The sequence below is a fragment of the Haliotis cracherodii genome, unplaced genomic scaffold (assembly GCF_022045235.1).
Source record: "Haliotis cracherodii isolate W230 unplaced genomic scaffold, xgHalCrac1.p SCAF_2, whole genome shotgun sequence".
NCBI classification, from domain to species: domain Eukaryota; kingdom Metazoa; phylum Mollusca; class Gastropoda; order Lepetellida; family Haliotidae; genus Haliotis; species Haliotis cracherodii.
The window spans coordinates 40,075,899-40,095,975 of NW_027266275.1; the positions used below are offsets into that span (position 1 = coordinate 40,075,899).

The following is a 20,077-nucleotide window of genomic DNA, read 5'->3' on the forward strand; positions in this document are numbered from 1 at the left end:
TAGCGCTTGCAAGAACTATGCATTTTCTCATGAAAAAGGGATTGATTTATTTGTACCCATCCCACGAGAAGCCTGATGAGACTGCCGACTCCACAATATTTAAGACAAACAACTGTTAGTAAATTAAGTTCTTGAACGTCAAAAGAATATTTAGTCAAATGAACCCAGAGAAACGTACAGCGTGTACCTTCAGGCAAAATGGCGGATGTGTTGGAGCGTTTCATTTTTAAAAAATGGACACCACAATCTATTTCAAACGCCGTCTGTCTTAAGTGGTAAATAGATCCGTATACCTCGAGGCTTAACAAATACTGAAACCACACCATGTCTGGTTTATACCGTGATGTGCCTGTATATTTCAACTAAAACAGTAGGCGCAGTAGGAGACGGGGAGGATCTGGCTATTTTAGATTACATATTTAAGCCACTTTCTTATTGAATTGAATTCAAAACGATTATGAGCGGTGACATTTAATAACAATTTTCTTTCAATTATGTCCTGGATTCAGTGTGTAATACTCTCTAGGAGCATAAAATACTTTTTTTTCTTTTAAAGTTCAGATAAATAGACACTATTTCAAGAATAAAGCAATTTTCCAAAGTTTCAAATATCAAAGATCAGTTAATCGACAACGAATTACCATTTACCTTGAGCAACACCATTATCATGAAACATAATCAAACGTCACGCAACATTCTGCTTGAGAAGGAACTGGTAATGGCCATTGACAGGAAGATGAATTTGTCCATGCTTTTGGAAGAGCTACCTCACTGGCCAATTACCGTTTACCAACAAGCATAGCATGACGAGATGCGGGGGAAGACAATTGTTGTTTCATTATCACTTTGTCAACAATTGCTTCAACTCCACGCTACAGTCATCAAGCGCTGGGACTGACGACACCGAGGATCATGTGACCAGCTGCCGCGTGCATCCCACGGCGCCGTTGATTGGTCACAGAATAGCAAGCAAGTCTTATAAAGTCCTCTCTCCAAATATAACGGGTTTTCATGAGTAACAGTCTTGGCTGTGTGTATACCCTTTCCCCGCCGGAACCTTTCTGAACTTCGTACAATGAGGTCTCAAATTACCACCTATGTACACGTAGTGGTGCTGGCAATATGTTTCAGTTTCTTTGTCGCAAAAGGTAAGTTAGTTTACTTATGTATGACATGCATGTATGATGTTAACTGTTGATGTGTAATCGAAATATGTTAACCTTTCACATCATAAGCTGCATCAGTTTCATGATAGTGTATAATATAAACTCCAATTTTTCATCCAAAACTGGCTCCCACAGGAGATATCGCTTGGATTAGATCAAGCGATATTTACACTGTAGATATCTCTGCAATGAAATTACAGCACAATGCTTTGCAGACAATTATGACGTCACTGGTTTCCATGACATTACAATCAAATGACATCACTAATGGCTCTGCTACTGAAGCTGTTAGCAGTACTTTTTACACTGAAGTCACTGTTAATGGAGCCAGTGATTGACACGACGGGGTTACACCAAGAACCTAACTACTACTGTATTTCAAATAAAATGGCATTGAATGTTTATAAATATAATCGACAAAAAACATTTCGATAATCATAAGCCCTCTCTGCTAAAACCAGAGTTCGTTATACGATTCGAACAATATCATGATTATAAATCACTATCAAATAGTAATGATAACAAAAGCAGGTTATGGATGTGTTACGTTTTTAATGTCGTGTCCGATTTCGTCGGTACTGAATGTTAATGATATATATATATAATAATCATAAAATAATAAAGTCCACGTTAGTCCAACATCTTTATGACGTCATATTATATGTCATTGTCAGTTACACTGAAGAGCTGTCATGAGAGAGCAAAAGTACTATGTCTGAAATTGATATAAAAAAGATGTTGGACTAACGTGGACTTTATTATTTTATTATATATTACATGTACACTGAGTGTATATATAAATATACGTCTTAGTTACATGACATGAACTTGATGGCAATGTCATTCATATATTAACATACCCCAGAGAACACGAAATGATAAAGCTTAAACATTGAATGACTTCGATTTCGAGGACAACAGGCGTTACGGTTAATGTCTGGCACTGTATACAGTATATAAAGTAATAGCTTTAGACATTCAAACAGGTAGAATGCTAAATAATTTCGGAATTAAAATCATACATGGACGTCTTGCAATCTGAACATTCCAGAGGACATGCGTTGGAGGTAACGGTAAAATAACATCACACCATCTTAGTAGCGTTGAATTCTGCTCTGACACCCCAACAATTAATGTGAGCGAATACTTTGATACTTGATCGATAGAAATATTCATCACAGGACTGGTGATCCATACACTGAGAGCATCATTGGTGCACATTGCTGAACGATTTCTGTCATTCTATCACATGATAATAGTATATATAATAGTTGTGCCATTGACTATGACCATTTTAGATTGATATGGGACTATCATTTATCAATGTCGATAGAAGGCTGACAGGAAATAGATAGATATATGACTCCATGTCCCAGGTCTTCCTAGGTGAATGAGACAAAGCAACAGTTCTTTGAACGTGTGCTGTCATTTATTTACCATTTTCTCACTTCGTTTTAGCAGATCCACAACACGGTACATAGGCATATCTGTTTCAGTTATTTTTGTTTAAGGATCAGCCAACTTACAAATGTTACATGTAATAGTGAGTGAGTGAGTTGGGTTTAACGCCGCTTTTAACACTAATCCAGTCATATCACGGCGTGTCAGCTTAATGTGGGAGGAAAGCCCGAAGTGATGCAGGTCTCACACGTTTACCACTTCGGTGAAACCCATGAGCACGGGTATGTTGCTGACAAACCTAGAAACATAATCGGGGCGAACCGGGATTCGAACCCACAAGCATAGGTTTCTGGCGTGCCTAAGGGACGCAACTCTGCACAGCGAATCGTGGCACCTTAGACGACTGGGCCACCCGTGCCCCCGTTACATGTAATAACGCATTTTAGAACAGTTTTCAACTTAAGAACTAATATCAGTAATAAAGAAATTCTTAAATAAAGAACGATATACAACAAGTATAAGTTACCACTTAATATAACACATGACTAACCGTAATTGTGTTATATTACTTTTATCGATGTTATCTATCGTTTAAGCGAGGAATCTGTTTTAATTTGAACTTGTCATTAATGTATTGCAATTGGGCCATGGATAATCGCAATGCACAGACAATTTGATGAATCGCTTTACCCCAATTTAAAATAGGTCAGTATATGACATAAACTAACCCTTCGACTTTTCACAGAATACAAAATTCTTTTTTAAATTTCAGTTTTGGAAAATCAATTCATAAATCGCTTTTTCCGATTTATCTTACATGGCTAGATAATCATAGGGGCAAACCTGACTTGTTTCCTCCTATATACATAGCATATACGCTCTATCGACGTCACATTCAAAGCATATGATGTTACTCTTGTCAGCGCGGTGGGCTAGCCTGGTGGTTCAAGATTTGGCCCATAACGCCAAAGACCCCGCTTCGATTCTCACATGTGTCGCCCATTTCTTGTGTCCTTCAGACATGATATGACTGGAATATTGTTAAATGTGGCGCATGAACCAGCTCATTAACGTATTCTTATGCTGCAAGTGAGGACCCAGGTTATATAATAAGCCCCCATCACTCTAGTGTTTGTCGTAAGAGGCGAGTAGATTGTATCTGGTGGTCAGACTCGATTACTTTATGAAGAATGTGGCATCGTTGCCCTACTGCGTAGATGTTGCTCATAATATCAACCACTGGTTTGACTAGTCCAGACTCCCTTTGTACATGCTGCGACCCATGAAGATCCGTGTTACAATAGGTCTTCTATTGAAGAGGCGACTAATGGGATCGCATGGTCAGGCTGGCTTACTTAGTTGATGCATGTCATCGTATCCCATTTGCAGGGATCGATGCTCATGTTGTCAGTCACTGGATTGTCTTATCGAGACTCGATTATTTACAGACTGCCGTCATATAACTGGAATATTGCTAAATGCGGCGTTACACCAGAAACAAACAATTGTACAGGCTGCAGGCATTAGGGATGAAATGTTGGCGAGTGAGGTGTAAACAACAAATACACTATTACGTTGTTAAATGTGTCACACAGGTTGTAGTTGATATGTGACCTTGGCTGTATGACCTACACGTAGTGATAATGCAGTTAAGGAGTTAAGTGTAGTTTCAAATGTCGTGACAGAGATATCACAGGAAGTAATTGCTACCACTTGTTAGTAGGAATGTCATAGTCTGCATAGAGTCGAGCGAGGGAATGATGTTTCACATGTACATCATCATCAGCACTATTCCAGCTATCTTACGATATCCTGTCAAGTGGATATGGGTCAGACAAACCAGTGATGATAATATGAGCTTCTGTCCAGTGTATTTTGATGAAGTGCTGTCATTGCGATGCAGTATATATCGTAATTTAGTGGTGTCAGTATGATGCAGTGTACAGTGATCAAGTCGTGGCAATGAGATGTAGTGTATTGTGATAACATTATGTCATTGCGATGTAGTGTATTGTGATAACATTATGTCATTGCGATGTAGTGTATTGTGATGAAGTGGTGCCATTGCAATGAAGTGTATTGTGATTAATTGGTGTAATTACGATGCAGTGTATTGTGATGAAGGGGTGTCAATGTGATGTAGTGTAGTGTGTATGTTTATTTGTTTGTTGTTTAACGCCGCACTCAGCAATATTCCAGCTATATGACGGCGGTGTGTTACATAATCGAGTCTGGACCAGACAATCCAGTGACTGACATCATGAGCATCGACCCATGCAATTGGGATCGATGGCATGTATCAACCAAGTCAGTGAGCCTGACCACCCGATCCCGTTAGTCGCCTTTTACGACAAGCATAGTCGCCTTTTACGGCAAGTGTGGGTTGCTGAAGACCTATTCTACCCCGGAATCTTCACGGGTCGTAGTGTAGTGTGATGAAGGGGTATAATTGCGATGCAGTGTGTTGTGATGGAGAGGTGTCATTGCGATGTAGTGTATTGTAATAGATAGGTGTCAATGTGATGCAGTGTAATGTGATGGAGAGGTGTCAATGTGATGCAGTGTATTGTGATGGAGAGGTGTCAATGTGATGCAGTGTATTGTGATGGAGAGGTGTCAATGTGATGCAGTGTATTGTGATGGAGAGGTGTCATTGCGATGTAGTGTATTGTAATAGAGAGGTGTCAATGTGATGCAGTGTAATGTGATGGAGAGGTGTCAATGTGATGCAGTGTATTGTGATGGAGAGGTGTCAATGTGATGCAGTGTATTGTGATGGAGAGGTGTCAATGTGATGCAGTGTATTGTGATGGAGAGGTGTCAATGTGATGCAGTGTATTGTGATGGAGAGGTGTCATTGCGATGTAGTGTATTGTAATAGAGAGGTGTCAATGTGATGCAGTGTAATGTGATGGAGAGGTGTCAATGTGATGCAGTGTATTGTGATGGAGAGGTGTCAATGTGATGCAGTGTATTGTGATGGAGAGGTGTCAATGTGATGCAGTGTAATGTGATGGAGAGGTGTCAATGTGATGCAGTGTATTGTGATGGAGAGGTGTCAATGTGATGCAGTGTAATGTGATGGAGAGGTGTCAATGTGATGCAGTGTATTGTGGTAGAGGTGTTATTGCGATGCAGTGTATTGTGATGGAGAGGTGTCAATGTGATGTAGTGTATTGTAATAGAGAGGTGTCAATGTGATGCAGTGTAATGTGATGGAGAGGTGTCAATGTGATGCAGTGTATTGTGATGGAGAGGTGTCAATGTGATGCAGTGTATTGTGATGGAGAGGTGTCAATGTGATGCAGTGTAATGTGATGGAGAGGTGTCAATGTGATGCAGTGTATTGTGATGGAGAGGTGTCAATGTGATGCAGTGTAATGTGATGGAGAGGTGTCAATGTGATGCAGTGTATTGTGGTAGAGGTGTTATTGCGATGCAGTGTATTGTGATGGAGAGGTGTCAATGTGATGCAGTGTATTGTTGTAGAGGTTTAATTGCGATGAAGTATATTGTGATGGAGAGGTGTCAATGTTATGCAGAGTATTGTGGTAGAGGTGTAATTGCGATGCAGTGTATTGTAATAGAGAGGTGTCAATGTGATGCAGTGTATTGTGATGGAGGGGTGTCATTGCGATGCAGTGTATTGTGATGGAGAGGTGTCAATGTGATGCAGTGTAATGTGACGGAGAGGTGTCAATGTGATGCAGTGTATTGTGGTAGAGGTGTAATTGCGATGAAGTGTATTGTGATGGAGAGATGTCATTGCGATGTAGTGTATTGTAATAGAGAGGTGTCAATGTGATGCAGTGTATTGTGATGGAGGGGTGTCATTGCGATGCAGTGTATTGTGATGGAGAGGTGTCAATGTGATGCAGTGTAATGTGATGGAGAGGTGGCAATGTGATGCAGTGTATTGTGGTAGAGGTGTAATTGCGATGCAGTGTATTGTGATGGAAAGGTGTCATTGCGATGCAGTGTATTGTGATGGATAGGTGTCATTGTGATGCAGTGTATTGTGATGGAGAGGTGTCATTGCGATGCAGTGTATTGTAATAGAGAGGTGTCAATGTGATGCAGTGTATTGTGATGGATAGGTGTCATTGCGATGCAGTGTATTGTGATGGAGAGGTGTCATTGCGATGCAGTGTATTGTGATGGAGAGGTGTCATTGCGATGCAGTGTGTTGTGATGGAGAGGTGTAATTGCGATGCTGTGTAATGTGATGGAGAGGTGTAATTGCAATGCAGTTGTATTGTGATGGAGAGGTGTCATTGCGATGCAGTGAATTGTGATGGAGAGGTGTCAATGTGTTGCAGTGTATTGTGATGGAGAGGTGTAATTGCGATGCAGTGTATTGTGATGGAGAGGTGTAATTGCGATGCAGTGTATTGTGATGGAGAGGTATCAATGTATTGCTATTATTTGTCATTGAACAATATCAGTGTCATGCAGTATGGTGCGATTAAGTTGTGTCACTCCGATTCTGTGTTTTGTGAAATCTACTTTTGATGACTTGAATCAAGATCAAGATTCCCTAATCATGACAGCCTTGAATATTTTGATTCCTGAACTGATTGAACGGCCTTGTGTTTCCACAGTTGCAAATCTAGATCTAGTGTTTCCACACTGGGGTGAGGAGGAAAATGGGGTTAAACCTCACGTTCAAGGTTATTGCACGCGTGAGTGTGCCTGCTTGTACCTATCTGAACTAACCGATTTTATATTGTTAACCGACTACCATATCATTATTCAAATTAACATGGGCAGCCAAATCACACATACCAGACTGACTCAGAAACGACCAGTACTTGTTTTACCCCCTTATTGCCGAGCGCCAGGCAGTGAGTAATCAAGTACCATCTACAGATTCTCTATCCACTACACCACGGTGACGGTCCATTCGAAGTTGATAGTAGTACTTTATAGTTGAATAAACCTGTGACCTTGATTTCCCCATGTACCTGACTATATTATTCAAAAATATTTCAGAAATATATGTCACAGAAAATGTGATTTGCAGTTCCCTGCTGTATTGTCAACGGGCGGTACTTTGTACCATCCCACCCCAGGAATGTGCTTTGCCATGATACCACGCCATACCCCATACCCCACCAAGAAGACGCTGTAACATACCATGTCAGTGACATACCATGTCAGGCAAGTAATGCCCTGTGCCATACCACGCCGAAACGCGCTGTACCAAACGTCACTATAATAATTCTTGGTCTGTGCGCAGCAGACCCGTGCTCTTGGATTTTACCAAAGTGGTAAACATTTACGACATGCGTCACTTCGGGCTTCCCCTAACATTCATCTGAGCCATTGTATTACGGAAACACTTACCTCACGAACTCTTCATCAGTCACCGATCGGAAGCACTTATCCATAATTTCTGTGATGTATGTCATACACAAAGTATAGGCCATGATCGAATTATCTTTCTTGGCAATGGTCAGTAACCTAAAGGAATGGTCCTTTAGGAATTCAATATGAAATAATGACATAACAAAGAGGACGGAATTGGTATGGTAGGGACGATTACATTGTTGGGTGTCACTGTAGACGGCTAATGTAACTTTAGTTGCATACACCCTGGGGAGCTGATAATACAGTTAGGATGCAGATGATGATGGTAATGATGGAATGTGCTGGGAGAAAATGTAATATCATTATTATTATCATTATTATTATTGTTATTATAATTATTTACAGATTAGAATTGAAAAATGCATCAAAAAGGGAATGGCTGGTTAGGGTAATCATCAGCTCAGGGCCCTTGCACCCTCTGCACGCAGCCCAGGCAGCGAATGGGACTGCTCCCAGTAAGCGCTGCCTCGTCAAACCAACCCGGAACTTTTCGGAGAATGTGGAGACTTCCCAACACTGCAGCCTTCTGCATTACCCAGATTGTCAGGAGGGCTGTATTCCTGGTAGCAAATCCGGGTACTCTCCCAATGTCAGTCAACAGATTGGGAGGTACCAAAACTAAGGCACCGAGAACAATGAGGAGTCGGAAAACTTGGTACTTGGGATGCAAGCGCGAATTTCGAAAGCGAGGTCCGCATATTTGCCATGTTTTTCCTCAATCTTGTCAATCACATTAGTGTCAATAGGGACAGAAAATTCAATAATATATGATTTCATTGGATTTATCAAAAAGGACAAGATTAGGTGTGTTGGCCTGGATACGTCTGAGGCTGTATACGGGCCTATTCCACAGGATTTTGTATTTATCATTTTCCATGACGCCCTCTACTTATTCCGGGTCGTACCATGGATGGACCTCTGTGCAAAAACCACAAGCATGGCGAAGAAGGTAATAAAAAGATCAAGCCACTCCATCATATCGCTTAAGATACTATGTTTGTGAGATTATGTCCGACACCCTTGACTCGTTTAAGTAATCTGTGGAATGCCTTGTTTTCATCATGAGTCTTGACATGCTTCACAAGAGGACAAATATCATCAGACAAATAAATGTGTGCAAAAGTACACAAAACAATTCTGTCACGAAGAGCCCTCTCATAATGATTGGTAATTATAACCGATTGGGGGAAGAGCGAGGGTGGTGTGATCTATTGTCTGACATGATTCTTCGTGTGAGGGTGTCAATACCCTGAATTTCTTGTTTCGTTCAATCAACAACACCAAACGAATACGAAAGGACGGGTACAGCATACGTATTTTGTGGCTTTAACTTTTGAACACCTCATTTTCTTGAGTCTACATTTGTACTTGTACATTTGTAGTTTGTCCTTGATATGGGCATTCTGGAGTTTGTCCCTAATCTGCATCCCTAAGTACGTATAGGCTTGACCTTCCACGAGATGGTCAATAACTCCTCCTCCAAGTATTGAATGATCCTCCCTCTCCCACCTTGCCATGTTTCAGATGAAGAATATTGCATTTGTCGAATCCAGAGGGAATGTCCACATCGTTAGAATTTCCCTTTTTGTGTGTATTCTCCATTGGCAATAAGTTTAAGGTCATCCATGTAAAAGACGTGAGTAGGGGGTGTTAGGGATCTGTGCTGAAGAGGTCCAGGGTGATAACCTTCCTCGTTGCTAAGCATAAAGCTAAAAGAATTTAGTGACAAACAGAAAAGCAAAAGGATGAAAAGAATTGACCTGAAATATTCCTCTTCTAATAGAAATGGGTTCCAAAGGAACCACTTGCCCCTGTGAATACATCTCAAACTGAGTTGACCAGCAATTCATAAAAGACTTGAGTAAAACTAGTAGTCGCTCTGGAAGGTCAATACATTCCAGTGACTTCAAAATCCAAGAAGGATCATTTTCGAACTAGAAATTGATCCTTACAACCCCAACACCCCTATCTGTCTCCTTTCTGCTCCATGTAAATAACGTCATTGGAAGCGTAGTGTGATGACACAAGATCTGTAAGACACGCCCTATATATTTTGTATTGTGTATATAGACTAGTAATAGGGTGGAAGTTTTTAGGGTCCGTCAAATCACCTTTCTCTGGGAGAAGTATCGTTCGACCTTTGCATAACCAAGGCGGAACGTCCCCTGTATCTACAAGAGAATTAAAACAGAGAAGTAATGGTGTTTGGACACATGGGAACAGTTTCCAATACCAGTTCCGAATACCATCAGGCGCCGTATTATGTTTCTACTGATTAGATTTTTAATTACCTTTTTCAGGCAATCGGGTGTAATGAAACACAACAATGAATTACTTTATTTTGTCATATGCATTATTATTTTAATCTTCTACCCATGGTTCTCGAGGTTGCAGTTGCATAGACCACAACTGTGTCAAAAACCCTTCATTGATATCAACGGTGGGTCTTTCCTTATCACTGCCATTGGTTGCATTTAACTGCCTGTAAAACTGTTTTTCATTAAATTTGAACAGTATATTTTAGTTTATGAAATTATTTTTCCACTTTCCTTTTCATTCTGTCCAGACGTTTAACTTCGCGTTCAGTGAATTTGATTTAGAATTTAGCTACTGCTGGAACTGTGCAAAGAGTGTTTTCAGTTCACGGCGCATATATAAATATAGTCACCGGAGCTGGTTCCGGATATTTGGTTCTGTCAGGTAAGCACACATTGGCATGGCGTTGCCCCAAAGCTGCTAATTTGCTATTTACTCGTGGTATTTCTGGTCACCATGAGGCAAGTACCATCTTCAGTGTGGTTGGTTTGTATACCAGAGGAAGGCTGACTGGGCTGCGGGGTTAAAAAGATTTCTTCTTGGCCTTCTGTAATCGAGTTTTGAACCAGTTTCGTGGGGTTATCCCTAATTGGGTGATATAAGTTTAGTTCAGGGGAATAAATCCTCCCTATCTCGGCCCACCACGGAGATACGTACATCATTAGGTCATTATTGTTGTTGTTGTTGTTGTTGTTGTTTTTGTTAGTATTTACGCGATTGACGTTCCAACTCATTCCAGCTTTCTCTCCCCAGTGTCCGCCATATACTGTGTACAGTGCAGCAGCGAGACGAACCCGTACTGCCAGGTGCCGGACATGATCGACCCCATGCCTTGCCCAGCGAACCACGACTTCTGTGTGACCACCGTTGTCTTCATGGGGAGCTTGATAAGTGGTGGTGAGCTGTCATGTTCTATCGGATAGAATGAATAAAGCGAGTTATTGTGTAATTGTAGGAATGGGTTTAACACCGTTGTGAACAATATTACAGTTGATGTCAAGGCGTCTCAGCGTGATGTGGGAGGAGAGCAAAACTGATGCAGACCTAGTCGTTTACAACTTTGGTGAAACCCACAAGCACGATGATAAACATGATAACCAACCTAGTAACATAATCGGGCAAAACTAGGATTCGAACCCGCGATCATTGGCTTCTGGCACGCCTAAGGGACGCAATTCTGCAAAGCAAATTGCGTCTCCTTAGACGACACGAACACGGTTTGAGTGAATAAAGTCAGGTGACATGTATAATCATTATGAAACACACCCGTAAGTCAGGACGGAACTAAATCGAATGTACGGGAAACGAATAACAGAGACGAAGAAGTGACCGGATTTACGGACTGACGCGTTCCGGGTAAATGTGGTTTCACTGTATACAGAAATCAGGTCTCATGCTATATATGCATGCTGAATGGGACTGTCGTATTTCATCAAGTAAGAGCTCCATGCGTAAGAAGTGTATATAACTTTTTCAAAGGTATTTCTAAAATCTATTATTTACTTTAACAATCAAAATAAAGAAAGAAGGCGGTTACTGTGCATTTCATTTTCTATATACGCATACAGTGCAAACATTCATCGTGTAAACACCTTTGCATAAAGAATAATTAAAATTATATTACTTTTAAAAAATATTTTAACGACATATGGATAAATCGTGCATCTATTAAAAACATGATACTGTTAGTCCGTGCGCATTTACGTATTTCCCTCAATTTCATTCACTTTCGCCATAAGCAATACGTTACCTGCAGAAACTTTGGACCTATTATGCTGTATGTTGGACGATTTGACTTTCATTTTGTTATTTTTGGCTTCATCTCTTCATATCAGCCGTAAACTGACAGAAGGAGTTGTGCAGTCAACTCAAGACCGTACCCGTACACATTCTTAAGTATATGAGTGAGTGAGTGAGTATGGTTTTACGCCGCTTTTAGCAATATTCCAGCAATATCATGGCGGGGGACACCAGAAATGGGCTTCACACATTGTACCCATGTCGGGAATCGAACGCGGGTCTTCGGCGTGACGAGCGAACGCTTTAACCACTAGGCTACCCGACTGCCCCCTTAAGTATATGAACAGATTCCATGGAGGTGGGAACAGCAATGTGGCATTGCACGCATAGATGCATATTGTATATTAATAATTATAATTACTTGAAATCTGCTGGTATAATTGTATCGGACATTATATGTGATTTATAGATTTAGTATGTGTACAGAACTATCGCTGTTGAACCTGTATAAGATCTAAGCACACATGTAGATATTACATCCTCCATATGGTCTTTGGGCCGATTCTAAAACTTAAAAATATATATATTGTTTTCAGTTTCAACAAAATCAGTAAAGACATGTACGCTATCGTGACACTGGATTTTCTGGTCCATTACTTGATTGTCTGGTTTGTTCACTGCTGTGCGGCGTCTGGACAGGGCATGCTTTCCACATTTTCGCCAACACTTCGTGTAATTACTGATTTTCAGTAATCCATTCATGTCATATTTACCGCTTTTTCGTCGGATAATCGAAAATGGTTCACCTCTGGTAGTACCGTTTTACATTTTAAATGATTATGATGACATCACGCTTATGGTGTTGCTATTGATTCTGAGCCGTGAATTCACTGGCCAGTCTGGACAAAATTTAGACAAGTAAAACTGATGCAACTATTGATCATTCTGCAAAATTATAGATAAATCATATATCAACCATAACATGGTATTAGTTCTGAGAAACCCCGGAATCTGGTAATTCAACAGATTCGAGTGATTTCCCCATTACACAATCTGTGTTTGACTCAATAGTTAATGCAGTTCTTTAACACTGTATATCACGACTCCTTATTGGTGGTACAACTCTGACTGCGTCTGACTTAAGCCCAGGTACAGGCGGTAGAGCCACACCAGACTCTTACGTTTAAATATTACAGCTCATTGCGGTAGTGGCAGTGTTTCGGTGAAGGCGAACTCTATTACCCGCTTCAATCGATGACACCGTCAAAGCTCACCATGCTAACTGTACGCAGCAAACAACTACATCATGTCCCCCTCCTCATCCAATCTACAACGATCCTCATCTTTCATCCACTTTTAAGGATCGGAGGAAGCCGTGAATCAACTTAAATAGGTCTTGCCTGACTATGAAATACGGAAAATGCTATTTATATGGCGCCATACTTCCACACCACGAAGCGGCATGCTCAAGACGTAAACAGAAGAAATAAAACACACAAGAAATGTATACAAAATAATAAGAGATCCACTTGAATGAAGAGTCAACTGTTCAAGGACGTGTGTCTTTAGTCTTGACTTGAATGACAACAGAGTAATGAGAAGTAGAATAAAGTTCTAATGGTGAAGCAGCGACGTATAGGCACGAACCAAATGACTTGAGTTTGTAAGGTGGGATGTTGATTAGGAGGTGATCAAGTACACGAACACGTGTAAAAAATCCAGGGGGGCAACTGCCCCACTTGCCCCCCGGCTGGCTACGGCACTGTCTATAGTTTGAGATCAGATCTTTGGGAAAAGGGGTGGCTGTGCATGTTCCATGAGTGTTTTGATAAGGCTATTGAAGTCAATATGTTCTCGTATTTTGAGCCAGTGGAGAGAACGATGTATATGAAATTTGGGACGTGGATTGCTGATCTAGTAATGATGCGAGCTGCTCTATTCTGAATTGTCTGTAGTCTTGTAGCCATATTCATTAGATATTCAAGCTACTGCAGTAATCTAGTCGGGAAAGAATAAGCGATCAAACATGTAAGCGTCTCGTAAGATTGAGCCTTCACGTGTCACGTTTTCTTTCTTGTACGTCAGGTGAGCTACAAGTCCAGTGCACTGCTATATGACCTTATTTTAATCTGCAATCACACAAGTTAGTGCGAAGTTAATGCACATGCCACTTGACATTATGTACATTGGTATCATGTGTACAGTTACATCTAAACCAAAGCAAGACACGACGTCGTTACCGAACCATGTCACACTGACATGTCAGACAACCAACCCCAACGCCTTTCCATGTAACGACATGTCTTAACTCAGACACAGTATACTAGAGTAGATTGTAAGTGGTTCCAACACTGTGATTAACGTGGGAGTTTCTATTTTCTGCAATCTAGTTTCAAATTCCTGTCAATTGCCATCTTCAAATACAGGGATGCAAGGCTACCGACGAACCAGACAGTATAATTGTAGAGCTACGGTTACCTCCAAGACGTATTGTGACGTGCACGGACCCACGTTTGTTCACCTGAGCATCTTGGTCTCTTAAAGAAGTTGACAAAACTTAATCATCATCCTTTGTGCTGAACATTTCATCGCCCTCACCGGGCGGGGGGGGTAGCCTAGTGGTCAAAGCGTTCGCTCGTCATGCCGAAGACCCGAGTTCGATTCCCGACATGGGTAAAATGTGTGTAGCCTATTTCTGGTGTCCCCCGACGTGATATTGCTGGCATATTGCTAAAATCGGCGTAAAACCATACTCACTCACTCATCGCCCTCACCTTTATATTGAAGATTTATTGTGACGTGCACGGATCCATCTCTTGTTCCTCTGAGCTTATGGGCCTTCAAAGAAGTTGATCAAACTTCCCGTTTATCAATGCAGATAGAGTTCTTACTTAATGGTTAGTTCGATGATGGAACAGAACAGGTACACACGTATGTATAAGGTACAGAACATTATGTCGGGTCAAACATGACATGTGACCTTAGAATTGATTCTAGTGTACTCCAAGCCTTTACACCATCATACATTAAATTAAGGTATAGTTGGTAAATTTAAACATACATAAATCCACAATTCCATCATATTTCTCCTGTGGCCACCGAAAATGTAACATTATAACACAAGAAAACAAATTAAGACATGGTAATATTGCATTAAATCGTGATTTATTTTAAAACTGTAAAAACGAGGACCGAAACTGCCGATGTGGCAACCAAGTAAAATCTTATATATATTTTTTCATTGAATGTTCATTTTTTCTAAATTAGCCAGTAAACGATCTTATTCACACCTGACCCCTCAAATGCAACACATACTTCATGTATATTTTTATTTTTAAATATCCACTGGAATAAATCAATCCGAAGTCCATTTGACAATTTCTTGACAAATATATTACGTGAATGTGTACTTGACTGAGAAAGTGTTATCCCAAATAAAATATTTGATCGCTAAAAAAAAAAAATAAAATTATTTAGATCGCTCCGAGGTACATGTTTGATGTCGTTCTCAGAAGCTGACAAAAATAACCGTTAATGTTTGCCATGAAATCATAAACCTACTGGTATATATTGTTGTGTTGAAGATTCATAAAGACTCATAAAAAGATTCATAAAAAAGTAGATCACGTGCCTTCTATAAACGATCCCAATGTTTTCAACATGAAGTTTGCCTTTGCACGTATTGCACGAGCAGAGTGTACCCACCTGACAGCCACGTGCGCGATCCTGCTACAGGTGCCAGCCCCTGCTACAGTGTACAATGACTAAGGCTGATCCCACTGCGTACATCTTCATGTGTTCAACAAGTAAAACTCTGTAAAGCACTGCTAGAAATACAACATCACATACCACTGCAACATCAAGCATTTTGGACCGTGCAAGTTATTCATGTACGCAGTAATACACACTATGTCACAGCCAAATATATAGATGTAGCGATATATTACAACATATAAGGTATATATATATATATATATATATATATATATATATATATATATATATATATATATATATTGAGTGCAGATCCATTACAGTACTATGGCAGTACTAAGACAGTGAACACTTGGAATCTCAGGTTTGGCGAGGCAATGGAAACATTTATCTGAATGCTGACATAAAGCCATAGCACCGATAAGGATTCTACCGGGACAACAAACTACACAGTTTCAAACGATACATTGGGCTGATCCAGTTTGAAATAACAGGGTTTCACTGCATGATTAATAACATCACAAAATAACACCCTGTGGTTGGCAAACTTAACGTTCTCGATGTTCCGTATTCCCAAAGATACAGGGGCAGTGAGGTATCCTAGTGGTTCACGTGTTTTCTAGTCACGCCCAATAAAGGCCCGGATCGATTCCCAATAAATGTACAATGTGTGAAGCCCATTTCCGATGTGATATTTCTGGAATATTGCTAAAAGTGGTGTGAAACCATACTCACTCACGGACATTTCCTCCAGATTTAGGATGTTTTTGTTTGTGTTTGTTTCTTTAAATATTCTGCTTTATTACGGATATCATATGTAATGTATTACAATGTCTAGTATTGCTCTCTTCTCTTCTCACATGTTATCATTACTGATCTGTAACAAATCGGGCTTTCCTTCCACATAAAGCTCACATGCCCTGATATAACTGAAGTAATCTCCCTACCAAACCCTCTCACAGTTTCACCACAGTTTGTTTCTCAACATCTGTATCTAGGTCCTTTTTTCAGAGAATCATAAAATCACCTCATTTGCTTCAGCAATCAATCTTGAAAACAAAATTCCTTTTGAGAAGCCTGACAAACTCGTTCTTTATTCCATACGAACAAGCCTCATTTCAACTCAACCTATACAACTGATACATTTCATCCCAATCTCATGTTACTAAAAGCGACACCCACATTAACGTTAATGTTCAACAACGTAAGAAGCACCTCTGTGATATTTCATTTGTAAGGCCTGATGTGTACTTTTGTTCAAAATACTTCAATTTGGTGTCTAAATTGGTTCACGTCTAAGACCTGCTTCCCTTCTGACTTTCTCCTTAATCAAGCCGACAAACTGTTCAAAATAGGGTTTATCTGTCTTTTTATTTAGTGTTACATGTTTCATGTTTGTTTCAGAATCATGAATTATCTAATTCTGTTTTACAACAATCCTGAAAATAGAATTCCCTTTTGGAAGCCCAAACAAGGTCGTTCGTGAGCCAACACGCCAAGGCTTCGTTTCAGAGAAACACATAAAATTGATGCAACTATATGGGTCTGTTCCTCATCTCGCCGACATAACGTTTGAAAAAGAGCTGTGTCTATTGTCCAAAATAGTTAAAATTGATGTCTACAAAATGTCAACTCGTCCACGTAATTTGGGGTCTCAATTCAAAATATGTAAGGGGTAGTTTGTATTCTCTGGGCTAATAGGAACTGTCAATCTTTCGCAACATTTGATAGTTGTGTTATTGGAGTTAGGCTAAATGTGCCATAGTTACTTCGGATCATGCAAAGTGAGGTAATGTCATCGCCCTGGCGTTAAAACTAATCTGCCGTGACTCTCCACGACATCATCTGCAATAACATCGTCGCATGACATTAATAAGCACATTTCCGTAACAGACTATTTGCTATTATCTTTTATCTATGCCACCACATGTGACGTACTATGTCAGAAAAATATGCGATGCGTTGTATCTCATAATAGTTCACTATGGCTAATTGGTATCTCATCACTCTAGTTCTGTCAAGTTACAGAGTAGGCTACACAAATACACAATTTCTCTTCTCTTCTCACATGTTAACATTACTGATGGAATAGCAAACATTAAATACGACTGGTTTTCATGTTTTAGTTTTTCCTTAGGCGAGAGTTTTTAATGACCTTTATCGTTTTGGGTAGTTTTCAAAGGACCTGAATTTTAAGATCTATTCAAGTTGAGAGAATGGGGAAAAGAGGCTAGGATGAGATTGTCATGAACAAATGATAAAATGTTGTTGCAATGAGGTGGTGTTTTCTTAGAAATTACATTGATAAGCCATGTCAAACATCTCAATATTCCAGCAGCTCCAGCAAGCTCTTTGTACTAGACTCTAGTCAAACGTTCTTTGATCAGAGTCACATCATACAAGGCCTTAAGTAACATTTTTTAGTAGACAGGATATTACCAAATTTGACGCAGCAATGACCAAGATGATGTCCGGTGCAATTCCATATTTGGACTTGTATCATAATTTTGTTCCCGTATTTGTTCAGGTGAACAGTTGACTTGCTTTTGCATATATGTGACTAATGAGGCAGGATAAACTCACATTTCCGGGACCGACTGGTATCCTCACTACTGTTTTAAGCAGAGATTGTTAAGGATTAGGGAAAAATTAATGCTGCTGTCGCCTTCATCTTAAAAGTTCTGCAGATTTGACACCTTGTAAAAAATCCCTAAACAAAGAAAGAATAGTTTAAATCCGACCCTTGATTCTTAAATCAGTAATTATAGCATTTCCAAATACATGAAGTAACTGTTGTTTTACGTCACTGGCCCCACTGCTCCAGCTGGAGAACGATTCCTCTGGTCCAGGAAACCAATGATACCATCAGGGTAAGCTGCCACGGTCAACCAAGTCACAGCAATGTCCTCCCGATCTCCTTGATATTCCGTCCTTACAAGCAATGTACAGATTAAGCTTTGAATTTTTAAACCGAATAGAGCAAACTTGTTACACACGTGTAAATATCAGATCAATTAAAGTAGGTTAAAGGCAATTTAATGTTTTAATTACCTTCTCTTAAGAACTTCCTCTATTTTCAGATCGCGTTTTGAAAAGAGGTTGCAGCGTTAGCCATTCATCCGGCTGTGAACAGAATAACCGGTATCTCACCTGCCATATTCCATGTCGTCAGAACGGCTGCAATGCCGCCGTCAACCTCCTCAGGTAACAACTTCGACGATGATGGAAAAATATCCTTGAATTGAATCGGATCCCATACGTTTCCGGATGTGGTTTCAATAATTCAGAAGATTCAGCTCGGCATGGAACACCCCATCTGTGTCTGTGAACTATCGCTGCTACTGATGGCATCTTGGTGTATAATGGTGGCTGTAGATGTCATGTCTGGGGATGAAGAGACAATGAGATTTTGTTTTCATTTTTCATCATATTTTATCCCCTAAGGAGCTTGCGACATTAAACAACCTGCATGGCAGATATGTTAAGTACTATTTATTACTCTTTACATGGTATGTGGAGAGAGGTGTCTTGTTTCGATAGTGTAAGATTATTTGGTAACTGTAACTATATTATCAGTTCAGTTATAATATATAATATGTTAGAGCAACGGCTACGTCGTGTATATAGACCAGTGTGCAATAATCTTGGGCAGAGGAAATAGGCGCTCTTACGATACAGTATAACTCACAATAACAGTCACAGGAAAAACATTTATATATTACGTCTTGTGAATAAAGTTCACGTTTATGTGTACCCCGTGTTGCTTACTTGTTGACCATCTCATTAAAATCAGATCTCGCTATCCCTAAACAAAGATCTCAGGACATCCCATTACAGGTCACGTCAGAACTACCTTTCATCAGACCAATCAAAGCGTCGCTTACCAGATCGTGAAAGTGACAGTAGGAATGTGTTTTCTGATCATGCAACCTCGAAAACGTAAACACGGGGTATTCCGAAAGACAGTTACGGCCCGTAATCATACAATGCCATACAATCATATATTAGACATTCCGGAATGTTCGTTTGTTCCGTTTTCAAAATTTTAATCGAGAATTGTGTCAACATATTTTTCAAGCGTAGTCTGAAATGGAAGTCGCCAGGTTGAAACGAGTGCCGTAAAGCTCGAGAAAGCTGCTTTCTAATTGGCTTATGTCGACTTCTTTTCATTTCATTGAAAAAGTCATTTCAGTGGTCGGTCAGAGTTAGCGAAAGATCGTTCTGACGTGGCCCGTAATGGGATGGATGTCCTCCGATCTTTGTTTAGCGGCAGCTAGAACTTAGATCTGATTTTAATGAGACTGACTTGTTGACAGTGTACAATGAAACTCCGAAACTGCGATCTGTACAGCACAGGTCAACATATTTTA

At 40.1% G+C, this 20,077-nt stretch overlaps 1 protein-coding gene across 1 annotated transcript; it reads left to right on the forward strand.

Annotated features, from left to right (window-relative positions):
• Positions 1-946: 946 nt before the first annotated feature.
• On the forward strand, positions 947-19,834 carry LOC139469115 (uncharacterized). The gene is made up of 3 exons (XM_071251248.1): positions 947-1,148; positions 11,007-11,150; positions 18,788-19,834. The coding sequence occupies exons 1-3, from the start codon at positions 1,076-1,078 to the stop codon at positions 18,913-18,915; spliced, it is 345 nt and encodes a 114-aa protein (XP_071107349.1). The 5' UTR covers positions 947-1,075; the 3' UTR covers positions 18,916-19,834.
• Positions 19,835-20,077: the final 243 nt, after the last annotated feature.

Bases quoted from the DNA above. Each gene is read 5' to 3' on its own strand.
- LOC139469115 (XM_071251248.1), top strand. From the start codon at position 1,076: ATGAGGTCTCAAATTACCACCTATGTACACGTAGTGGTGCTGGCAATA. The intron at 1,149-11,006 runs GTAAGTTAGTTT...TTCTCTCCCCAG, and splicing joins CAGTTTCTTTGTCGCAAAAG to TGTCCGCCATATACTGTGTA. The intron at 11,151-18,787 runs GTGAGCTGTCAT...CTCTATTTTCAG, and splicing joins GGGGAGCTTGATAAGTGGTG to ATCGCGTTTTGAAAAGAGGT.